At 39.2% G+C, this 12,897-nt stretch overlaps 1 protein-coding gene across 1 annotated transcript in view; it reads right to left on the bottom strand.

The window, feature by feature from the left end:
* Positions 1 to 12,897, bottom strand: part of diaph2 (diaphanous-related formin 2) — a 347,338-nt gene that overhangs the window by 135,788 nt on the left and 198,653 nt on the right. Inside the window, exon 22 of the mRNA XM_070913036.1 lies at positions 1,229 to 1,330. Coding sequence (XP_070769137.1) covers positions 1,229 to 1,330 — 102 coding nt within the window. The remainder of the gene's footprint in view (positions 1 to 1,228; positions 1,331 to 12,897) is intronic.

The following is a 12,897-nucleotide window of genomic DNA, read 5'->3' on the forward strand; positions in this document are numbered from 1 at the left end:
ACACTTCTTTTAACAGTTTCCCAAAGTGCTGGGTATTCAATTGGTAAATGGATGGCAAGAGCAGTTAATTAAAAAGTAATTACAGCTGTAAGTAAGTGGAAAGGTCAGAACAGCTTGATGATGTACTTCCCTTCTTCCACAACTGATTTACAGTACAACTCTGTCTTTTCAGCCACCCTCCATACTATTCCTGGAAGAACAGAGGCTGGTATGAAAAGGTAGCGTGTCAAGTTGCGGTTGACACATCTCAAGACACGAGTTTGATTAAGTGTGAAACATATGTTGCTAGATAAAAGGATGTTGACAAGGGACAAGTACACACTTTTTGTTTTAATCATTCACTTAAAAACTTCAATTACGTCAATAGATAAGGTCAAATAGCAGATGGGTTTTAAATGTTTACCTACTTAATTACAGCTGTAATAACTTGCTAATCATTACATCATAATCATACTTCTAACTCTACTTAGTTCTTTTGATGATGAAAAAAAAAAAAGAGATATTACTTTCTGAAAGTTGTACTCCAAGTTTACAATATGTTACTCACAGCATTATTTATCATCTTGATGCAAAAGACAGAACTTTGGCTGGTCATTGTAAATCCATTAGAGGATTGGGACACATCACCAAGCTGGCCGACTACAGTGGCATGCTTTTCAAAGAACTTTATTGCAGACAGGATTCATAGCCTTCGGGTGTGATTTTATCATGAGAAAATATTGACAGTTGATGTAATAAATATGGCATTCAATGAATTATTAATGCTGAATCCCAATCACGATTTAAATGTCCTTTGCTAGAGTCAAAAGTGCTCTTTTAAAATCATACCCTGTCATTTGGAAGTTGGGTTATCAAATTTTGACTTTTTTCTATTAAATATGCCCTTTACATTGTTTGATGTTTTAATTACTGCAACTCTCGGGGATCATTCTAAATTATATATTTCTTAATTTCCTGGTCCCCTTGCTAAACCACTGTCCAAATCCAGCTGCAGAATTGTGTATGAAACAATGCTGGAGGAAGACAGACACAAGTGTAAAAGTGCAGTGCATGTGTGTGAGTCTGTATGAGGTATAGAGAGACAGAAAGAGTGAGCGACAAAGAAAAAATTTGAAATTTTCAACTGTGCATGCTTGCAAGTGTTTGACTATAGCAGACTGAGAGAATGATTGTGCATACTGTGTGTTCTCTTGAGGCAATCCAGTAGTCACCAGGAAATTATACTCACCACAATGCCAAACTGCTCCGACTCCACTAGCTCTTCATATTCACCCTTTAGTTCCGCTAGCGCATTCAGCTCTTTCTGCTCTGGCAGGTTCTTTATCAGGTTCTACAAATGGGAGAGCACACACAAACACATACACATACACACACACACACACACACACACACACACAAACACACAGGGAGAGAGAGAGCCACTGTTAATGCAAATCTAATTTTCTGTCCATGTCAGGATAAAAATCACCTCCCAGACAACAATGACAGGGTAGCTTGCACAGTGGGAGGAGAAATGAGTCCATGCAAGCAAAGCTGCTGAGTGTGTTCCTATTCAACTTATCTGGTTAGCTTACAGTTTGAAAAATAACTTTCTATAGACACACAGTTCATTCATATCAGACAGTAGAAACATATAACTAGTATGAACTTGGAAGAACCATGGAAGAACAAGTACTCACATGTAAGGCTTGTCATACATTTGAAAATGAATACAGATCAACTCCCTTTTTTTTCATCTCATATATTTATCTTTATTAGACCAGATCTCAGTCAGGTTTCCCCCTGATCTGGTAGGAGGATAAGTAGATAAGGTTACATTATCACTGCACACTGTGGCTTTTTACTGTGACAGTGGTGGCCCTTAGTCAATTACCAAACATGTCAGGGACCTTCAGAAACTGACCTTCTACTGCAAAATCCACATCACCTTGCAATTGTCTTAAAAATACATGCAACGGGTTTGCCATTAATTTACTACTTTCTCGTTAAATTACCCTTGCAGGAGCAGATGACGCTGCTGGTTGTGAGGTTGAAGATTAAGATGGAGATGAGGAGGATAATGGGAGGGGCTGTGTTTTCTGTAAATGTTAATTGTTTGGGTGAAGGTCAGCCAAGTTAATAAAATTGACCACAGCGACTTTTCCCCCGTTTTCTCAGAGGAGAAGAAGAGGAGAAGGTGCCCTTTTCCAGGTCTTCACAAAGCTTCCTTCCTCATTAGCTCCCCAAATTTATTCAGCGGGAGCAGACTGGCACAGGGTCACGTGGCCAGATGGGAACCCAGACAGGGAAAACAGAGAGTAGACACTGCTACTGGGCCACGGGCCTGGCTGACCTCTCTATAGACCTCTGCAGCCATCGCAGGCATCACGGCCAGAGTCTCCTACCCACTAATGATGACATCTCTGTCCTTCCCTCAGGGAATTCAGCAATATAAAAAGTAAGCCATAATGCAGGCCTGGCATTCCTGTTTGGGAGGGAGCCATTATATCAAATGCTGCTTGCTATTTTGCTGAAGCTCCAATTAGGGTCTGCAGCAAGCAATGGTGCCATGATAATGAAGGCTTTTGATCATATCAGCAGAAGCAGAGAGGATTGTTGATACTATAAAAAATAAGAAACATATTTGTGTAATTGGATTTGTAAGGACGGGTTTATATGGGAGTTAAATGATGACACATGCTTTTGCTGTTTTTGCCCCTTTTTGGATCAGATCAATGGATATACTGTATTTAACACAAAGCTAGTGATGATGACTTTTTCATTAAAAAAACATAATTCCAAAACTTTTTGAAGCTTTTTATCATTTTGTTTCAGAAATACAGGTTTTAGCTAAAAGTTTAACTGTTGACTAAAATGCATGTGTAGCTGTTTCTGAAAACCTTACCAGATTTAATAATTTGCTTTTTATGTAGTCAACAAGTCTTAAAATGTGTATTAATAAAACAACCTGCTACCTGAGTAAAGATGAACAATTAGGGGTATGTTTTCTCCCTTGTACAGTACGTCTTTTACAGCGCCTTTCCATTTGAGTTGAGTCTGGTTTGGCATAGTGTAGACATAAAGGAAAAGTGTCGTTGGCAGAGTCTTTGTTGCTGAATATTGTATTTGGTCTTCTTCAGTGAAGCTGTCCTTTTAATACTTAAGCATGCAGAAATCTATGGCGATATATAAAAACATACATTCATTCATTCATTTATTCGATTTTCCATTTCCAAACTGGAGGCCTTTGTAATTAAATTCAAAGTGGATGTTTTGAAAGAGGTGAAATTATTCTAAGACATTTCAAAATGCTACAGTTGAATTCATCTGAAAAACACAGACAGAAGACAACAGAAAGTCTAATCCACCTTGTGCTTGTCATTTCATTTGTCTGTCATCTTGTTAATTATTAGAGACCCCATAGAGCACAATTGACACAAAGGCAGCACCATATGTGAGGCAATGTGGGAGACTGGGTGATGATGCTGGGCCAGACTCCTCACCACAGGCCACCAGACTCACACAGCAGTCTAGGAGAGATTGCTGGAAGTATGCTAGCAACACTACACATTCATTTACCGCCTTGGGCGAAGATGAAGGCACTACATATCAGCACACACAGCCAAGATTGAGCAATCCACTAACAAAACATCAACAGCAAAATGTGGTTGTTCAGGTTAAAATCTCATAAATCCTTATCAAAAGCACCTCCTTGTCAAAAATAAAAACAGATTGTAGGCTGAATGTGTAAAAGAAATTAACAGATCCAATAATTAGTAACTGTATACTGTACATTTGCTGGGGAAATACAAATACATGTTATGGTAAATTTAGTGAAGGTATGCATTAGACTGTTGATAGCTCACTGCCATGCCACCATGTTTTGTTGTAGATTCATTCACTGAGTTGACTTCACTGATTGTGCAAGTAATAAATAACACAGGTTAAGTTTAGCCAAAAAAGGTACGTACATGATGTTAACCAACATGAAACGTCCCCCAAAATTCTATGACTGAAGCGTGTCAATGTGCAACCAATCTACATGGATTCATTTTCAGTATTGTGCTCCATTCAATAGATTATGGTTTTAGTTATGGCCTTCATTCCTAGATGTATTATCCATCTCCTGACAGTTCAAAGGCTTTTCAAAGTAGTGTATATGTTTTACACATATCTTTATGTGATTCCCCAAAAACTGTAAATGTGTAAATTATGTGTGTGATCATTACAATATATGTTTCAACTGTCAATCAACCATGTCCTGAGTCTGACAAATCAGAATCAATCCTATTCTACCCTCACATTAACCTGTAAGTGTAAATTTTTGGTACATACACAGAATACCCCCCCCCCCCCGCCCCACAAAAAAAAAAAATTCCACTACTGCTACCCAGACTGCGAAAGGTCTGTATTTGAGGAATGGAAGCGGTTGCGAGGGTAAAGGAGGGTGTAAAAGTAATGAGATACAGGTTACGGTTCACTAAACATTTGTAGAGGATGACGGTATCTGTAGGGCTTTCACTTCCATACTTTGATCTCCGCTGCTGTCAACTAGCTTCCAGTGAATCAGGTTCACAGTTTTACAGCATCTGTGAACCCATGCCAAGTTAATACAGTTTAAAAGGGGGGTATTAGGCATGTATTAGGCATAAACTTAATCATGCAGTTTACAGCACTGCACGCTGTTAAAAACAGCAGGTGCTGATGTAGTGCAAAGAAAAAATGGCTAGCAAAATAGCTTTGATATTCAGAATACAATGAATGGCGGTAAAAGTGTACACTATTACACATATGGAATCAGGGACAATTTCTGGACAACAATAATAAAATTATGTATGTGTAAATATTATATTGTGCCAATAATGTATGCTAAGCCAAGTTGAATTGACCTTACCCTTTTTGTCCATCATTTTTCCATTGCTGTGTGCGGGAGGACTTGTAACATCTACCACACCTACTTTACGATCCCTACCTTGTGAAATATACTTGGAGCATAGAAAAGCATATCCCCAACAGTAATGTGAAAGTAGTCTGAGACACGTCAATCGATAAAGGTTTTCTCAGAGCAATAAAGTCTTTATTAAGCTGGGTTAAATAAAGGAGAAAAGAGGGAGAATCACCTGATGTCTAAAAGATGATCTGAGTAAACTGTGTTTCTCTCTACTAGGCCTATGAGAGGTCTACAACAAAGACAGAAGAGGAGCCATGTCTGCCATGTGCTTGACAGATGTGATTTTCTTCTATTAATTGATTTTCTTCTCAATTTTGGGAGACAGAAACATGTGGTATTTTGCCCATGCTTTGTGATGAAGAGCAACACGGGACTGCCATCTCCCTGCCGTGACACCTCAGCAGGCTCCCTACCTGGCTCATGGCAAATCAGTGAAGACTTCAGTTTGAATCAATAACAAAATAATAGACAGAAAAGAAGACTTCTCAACACTCTGCAAGCCTTACTTCTCAAACCAACGCTTGACAGTTCCAAAAGAGACATTATGTGGAATTTCAAAAGTTTTTTGGTTTTTTTTTAAACTAAACTTAAGAGTCAAAAGAGAAAAAAAGTTACTTTGCACAATAGTTTGTGGGTGTACACAGCATCCATCTCAAACAAAAGGTTACTACCTCAGAACTGCAAACTGAATATGTGGAACAAAGGCTATCAAGTTGTGTTTTTGTTTACAAGAATGGGGACCGCTTTGACAGATAATGCTCAGTAAAATGGAGTGCAGTACCTTCCAATTTTAATACTTCTTGTCTGAATATTTTTCATTTTGCAAAAACAAATTGGAAATAATATGTAAAGCATTTACAATGACAATACAGGGTTTACCTTATAAAACGTTCATTAATGTAAGCAGACGTTTTCAACATCTAACCTCAACTTTGGAGGTGAACTTGCGAGAGAAAACAAAGAACAAACAACAAACGGTAAATCTTGTCTCACAGGTAAATGTGTAAAACAATGAACATCAGTCATACAGGCCGTTGTAGTAGAACGTAGAATCTACACCCTGCCAAACCACACAAACACCTTAAATCTCACTATGAGCAAAGCTACAGTGACAGGCTGACAGGCAACAAACCGAGTGTGACAGATTCTAAAATCGCATTAAACTAAATGAGAAGTGCAGTCTGACAGAAAGACACAAACACAGTGAGAGAGAGCAAAAAAAAAAAGGTTGAGAGAGAGATAGAGGGGGGAGGGATTAATTTGAGGGTTGGGGCAGGAAAAACTGACAGACTTACTGTGACATTAAATTTGTCTTTTAGAAGGAAATATGGAGGATTTTTTTTTAAATGTGCACACCTGAGCACTTGCATTTACCTTGAAAGGTGTGAAGCAAGATTAAGAGGGAAATTAACGAGGCAAATAGAGGGTTCACATAGCAAAAGAAAAGAGAGAGAGAGAGAGAGAGAGAGAGAGAGAAGTTGGTAATGAAACGGACAAGAACAGAGAAAAGTAACAGAGACAGAAAAGAAACATACTAAATAAAACACAGACAGCAAGTGATAAAAAACAAATGTTTCTGAAAGCTTATTCCACCCTCACCTGAATCTGCTGTGAGCCCTCAGAATTTACAGGCGACTCTAACTTTTATATATTAACTGAAAAATATGCTTTAAAATGTGAATGCACATATGATCATTTAATGATATCAACTTTGATAAAAACTGTTTTCACCTAATGCATGTAGGCAATATATATGCAGAACATGGGCTAAAAAACAAACTTGTCAAGGTGGAAAAAAGGGGGATGAACTTTAGTGCACTGCGTTGAAATTGAATACTTGTGAATTGTATTCTTTTACAATGCCTCATACAGTCATCCTAATACAGTGCTGGTATATGATGAGACTGTCAATCAAATAAGAGGAGCGCTAGCATGCAAAACAGTAATAGAAATTAATTTGTTTGTGGAGTCTGCTGTCTGAGAGCGTCTCTGTGAGTGATGTGCCATCTGTCACAGAAACAAAGACACTGAATTGGAGAGTGAAAACAGAAAACTAATTTTTACTCGGTTAAGAAAATACAGCACCCAGTGTGCCTGAGGAGAAGCTGCATGGACTCCACCTAATCAAAATTTTACTGTTGTGCTGTGTTGTGCATTTGAATGTGTGTTTGTGTGAGTGTGCCTTAAATCGATATTCAACCTGAGGATAGAGTACCTGGCCCGGACCCTGTGGCTGGAGATCAGCAACGTGGTGATGATCAGGGAAAAGTACATGTAGTACCTTGAGTCCTGGCCATCAATTTCTGAAGCACATTCGATATTGCACCAAGCCAAGCCGAGACTCTCTTCCCCCTGCCTTTACTTTGTTTATTCAATACTTCTCCTCCTTCTCTGTCTTATTTTTCCAGCCCTCCCAAATCAGCATAATGCATTTCACGTTTCATTGTTAAATTAGCATTTGATGCAGAAGAGAGTTATGTGCCGTGTGCCAAAATACACCACAATTAAGCCCAAGGGGGACCCCGTTTCTCCTGCTTAAGCTCTAATCCAACAGGCCCAATGCACACCCATACTTATCGCCTTGCCCCACATGTGCACTTTTACACCATGCAAATGATGCTGAACAATGTGCCAGGCTGCTACAATCACCTGTTGTTACAGCAGAGAACAAAGGCTGGCAATGGGCACTGCCAGACCCTGCAGCCAATGGGCCACCGCGTGTAATGATGGGTCCATGCATATGGATGAGCATCGCGGTGATCTGGGTGATTGACAAGAGAGATAAACAATAATAACAAGCAAGGCTAGTACGAAAGACTCTTGTGAGACCTGGCGGAAAGGTTGTTGCCATGGCGAGGTGAAGAGAAGTAGTGCAAAGCGGAAAGCCGGCGACGCTGGTGTTTACTGAGAGACAACCTAGTCGGTGTGTATTAGGATTGTGTGTGACACACTATGTAATTTTCTACAATTTAAAAGGAGGGAACATTATTATTTTTCAAATATATATGCATAGTATGTTTATATACAGTATATACAGTATCTGACAATAATTGGAGAGAATATCCAGCTTCTTTAACAAACAGGGTACAGCCAGTAGCACAGATACTGTCGACAAGTGTCATTACATAAGGTCGATGTGTTATAGACATAACCAATTCCAATATGAGAACTCTTTAACTCCCTAATGTTGGAAAGTGCCAGATAACTGATGACAGTCATGCTCATATTAAATCAACACAACTGCACAGAGAGAAAAAGAGGGACCTAAGAGATGTTGTAAAATGACATGCAGATATGTAGGTGATGGTCCTTTTGTTTCCATTTACTGTATCACCACTTCACTTACACTGAAGTAACAAACTCAGGAAAATGAAATATACGTTAAAGCTGGTGTTGGTCTGACCCATCAATATATCCTTACATATGGTATAATAGGACTACAAATACTACTACTACAAATGTACCACATGCAGTGACACCAGTTCCTGTTCAACCATATTACTTGCAGCGTTGTGTTATTTCTTTCACTTTAACATAGATTTCCATGTCGAATCAGGATGAGCAAATATTGGTTTAATATGTGTAACATTCTGCTGCTCATCCAGAATCATAAAATGAATACAAATGTTTCCCACTTAAAAGCCCTGGTATGTCAACCAATGAGTGTCCAAAATGATGCGCACACATTTACTCATTAAGACATGCTGAGTTTAAACACAAAAGCTGGACACTTCTCTGCACTTCTTTGATATTCTTACTGGTGCATTTGCACACAACATAGGGCAATACTAATTACAAATGAATAGCGGCGGTGCAGTGTTAGTCATTAGCATTTCCTTTTGAAAGGGAGATGGGGTAATATAAAATACATTGGCAGACATTAAACATTAAGAAGCCACTCTGATATTCCGCAATACAAGCCCCCAGGGCCATATCATCCGCTGACGAGAGTTAGCTTACCACACACACCAAAAACTGGGCGTGCTTAAACATTTAGTGATGACTCCCTCATTTCAAGCAGCGAGATCACATGGCATGTTCTGGGTAGGGGTGGTTAAAAAGAGCTGCTCAGCAGCGGCCTACAAAACTGTTCTTACTGTTTGTTTGAAATTAATCCTCAGTGTATCTGTGGGTGTACAGTATATGTCTATCTATGTCAATTCCGTACTCTATTCTCTCTCTCTCTCTCTCTCTCTCTCTCTCTCTCTCTCTCTCTCTCTCTCTCTAGCTACATGAAAATGGTTCAGACAACCTGTGGCCTGAGGGCATAATCCCAGTCTCAGTGTTACACTGTACAGCTTTTCATGATAGCTGGTCAACAAACAAAGAAATGATGGACATTATTCACATTTGTGCCAATACCATTCATCCTGTCTATGTAACACTTATTTGTGCTTTTAAAACACACATATTGCTTGCAGAGTGCAAGCTTTAGTTGCAATAACTGACTCAAGAGCTACGAAACAAGACATGTGAATAGTTTAAATAGTCCTGCAGCCACACCCACTTACATGATAGTCTTTGTGTCACACAATGTCTTTGGGATTAAAGACAAGTGCTTGGTTTAAATAGATACAGTAGGTTAGGTGCACTGGCACCAAAAGCTTCCCAAAAAGTTCAAATCCTGACCACCCCAAAGGCATGAACTGGATGTGGGGAATGTTAAATCAAGTTACATACCTGTGCAGCAGAAGCCTAAATTTGAATAACTTTACTGCTTATATTTTGATGTAACTTTTGAACTTCTGTGGCTGATTTAAGTTGCCAACACTAAATATGGCCCTTTGTGAAAATGCATTAGCTCTGATCCACTAAGGTCAATGAAGAGATGAGCTTTGATGTGACATGGTTAAATTAGAAATGGGCCATAATTGGACATCACAGGGACTCTGCAACCGCTAAACTATATATAGTGCATGAGGAACCATGGCCTGCTTTTGCATGATGGAGGTAGAAAAGCTGATTAGACCTTAAAAAGCTTATATTTGCCTGGGGGCATTATAAGAGGGTACACATGTATTGTAGGAAATGTACAAATTTGTCAACTGTAATCACAAAGAACAATTCCCTAAGCCTAAAATGTGCCAATTAAGCAAATAGAGAATAGTCCAGCAGAAATACTGAACAAGAAAAATAAGAAAAAAGTGGCAAGACAAGAGAAGAAGCTTGAAGAGTACACTTGCTAAGCATTAAGCTAAATTCCTGGAAACCAATACCACTTAATCCCTCCTACTGTAAGCAAGTAAGAAATCTTCCTTCTTCGATGCCTTTGGACACACAGTCCCTCCCAGAGATTGCAAAACATGTATAATACAACAATAACAACATTGTCAGTAAGTAATTTAACAGTTATCCAAGGAACATTGCCACAACAGAAAAGGGTTTCCCGCAGTGTTTCATCGTTATGATCAGCCCTTGAAAAGGAAATCCCAGTAAACAAGTAATTTTGTCCAAACTGTCACTACAGTTTCAGGACATACAGTAATTTACTGACAAATTTCCCGACCGAATAGTTAAACTTAAATAAGCAGAAATACCTCAAAAGTTTCTCTCACTCTCTAGTTTGGAAAATAATGAGAGCTATCAATATATCATAATACAAGAAAAAATAACTTTCCACTTCCACGGTACGTTACTGTTGGCGATAATTTAGCTCTGTTGCTGCTTTCGCTCATCTTCATCATTTTACGATCTTGTGTTAACATGTGCTTTTATAGTAACGTGAAGCTGGACTAATGCTGCTGCTGAACTGAATGTAAAGCACTGACAAATACAAAACATGAGCATCACTCTACATTACAACAAAAACAAAATGATGTGGACTGCGTTTAGAAAATGTTAAGAAAGTAGACACTGCAATAATAAAATAATACAAGTATAAATGAATAAATGTAATAAGACACTAGACAATTATGCTCTCAGGTTATTACATCATAGTAACCTTGCCAGTGAACTATTATGAGCATCCCCTACCATACCAGTTGATTACACTATAAACTATTCAAGTTTACAAGTGCTTATTAATATTCTGGCCATTGTTTGGCCTCCTTGTGTTCCATTGGCAGGAACAGTGAGGGCATGGGACCAACTACCATCATTATGCCAGTTAAGCCTTCTCCCTGGGGCAAAGAGGCTGTTCGGGACAAATTAAAACACCAAAGGAGAGTCAACTTAAGTAAACGACAGCAAGGTCATTGGCATAGCCACATCATGATTTAAAAAATGCATGAGTGCGGTAGAATATGCACTTAGCCAGGCTGCCACTAACTAGAACCAGGGGCGCTGGACGTCCTGCAGTGCCAAACTAAACGCAAAGACAATGCAACCAGGACCCTGTAGCCCAGAGCGCACGTGTCTGACTCTTTCCCACACAAACAAGGTCTGCAGAACCTTCCCTTGTTGCTTCTGTTGCCTGCCAACAATAGCAATGAATAGCTTTGTCAGGCTGTCAGCCCCTTAAAAGCAGACCTTTGCCAAGATTTCTGAGGCTCAATCTGTTTTCACTGAGCCGACGTTCATTACTGTCTTTCATTGTCCTCTTCATCTCATTGTTATACAGGGTGTGGTAGTGGGGTGGTTCTGATGTCTTTTTAAATTTGATGAAGGTGACCTGATATAGAAAAGTGACCTCTGTCCACCAGCACTATGAATATCGAGGAGCAAATGAGGAGGAGAGTGAAAGAGCGAGAGAGTGAGAGAGAGAGAGATTGCATGCAAACATGCGTCTGTTTGCACATGTGCACCTCACACACATTTATTGGTTGGATGATGAAAGTGACAAAATTGTGCAGGGACTAGAAGACAGAGGGGACAACTGACACTGCCCATCCATTTGCATGTACTGTACGTATGTTTGTACGCTGGATGCATGGAAATGAAAATAAGTGCGGAATTGCAAGGATTCATATGAAGTCTGGATGAATGGTGAGAGCCAGGACTGTCTGCCAGCATTCAGGGATGTGTACATCATCTCTGAGGCGTTGATGGGCCCTAATGCAGAATAAGGAGAGCCAATCAACTCCTATCTATCCACTCTGCCAGGGTGACACATTGTAGGGGTACTTCAAGGCCAGCGCACTGCCACATTCTGCTGACAAATCATTACATTAGACATGTCGACGGAGAAGGAAGATAATAAGATTGAGTTACAGAGTTTTAGATGCATTATGAACACCTCTTGCTTCCCTGATTCCTTCCATTTTCACTATTCCTTCCATTTATCATTTCCCTGCTCGCTTGTCACTTGTCTTTGCAAAATAATGCCAAGGCGCAATTTTAAACTGAGCCGAGTTTTGAAGTGTTTTATTTTCCTCTTGTATCAAGTGCTACAAGACCAGTGAGCCATTGTTTATCAGAGCTCTTCATCAGTTTACATGAATACAGGAGAGCTTTGTGGAACTGCCGGGTATGGTACAGGATGTCACTTTTTCAAGACTGGAGTGTTCATTAATGCCTAACAATTTGTATAAACTGACCAAATGCTCAGTCAATAAGAGAAAAGCATGGATATCAAATCAAAAGTATGTTTACCACCTCTTGTTATAAAATACTAATAATAATATTTAACCTATCAATAATTCAGCACATTTGTCATGTTCCAATAATTACCCATTTTTGCTTAGCAAATCCTATTTTATATGTTTTAATTGTGTGCTGAAGTGCAAAAGCAACAGGTGGCATCAAGCTATCAAAACTGTGAAAAGTAACTAACTACTAGAGGAGCACACTTAAGCAATGGCTGATCAAATGCAATATAGGTTTCATCTCTTCATCTTTCATCTTATTCAAATAAGTTTCTTTCGTTCTTTCTTTCACCATTTCAACATGATTTATTTACTTTTATTTTAGGTGCACACACAACAGTCACCCACTCCATCTAACATTAGCAAGGTGGTGAATGCATCTCCTTTTAGTATTGCCCAAGCCATGCAGACGCATCTTCCTACTCTGTATGTGTATGCAGTTGT

This window comes from Enoplosus armatus, chromosome 10, assembly GCF_043641665.1.
Source record: "Enoplosus armatus isolate fEnoArm2 chromosome 10, fEnoArm2.hap1, whole genome shotgun sequence".
Classification (NCBI taxonomy): Eukaryota; Metazoa; Chordata; class Actinopteri; order Centrarchiformes; family Enoplosidae; genus Enoplosus; species Enoplosus armatus.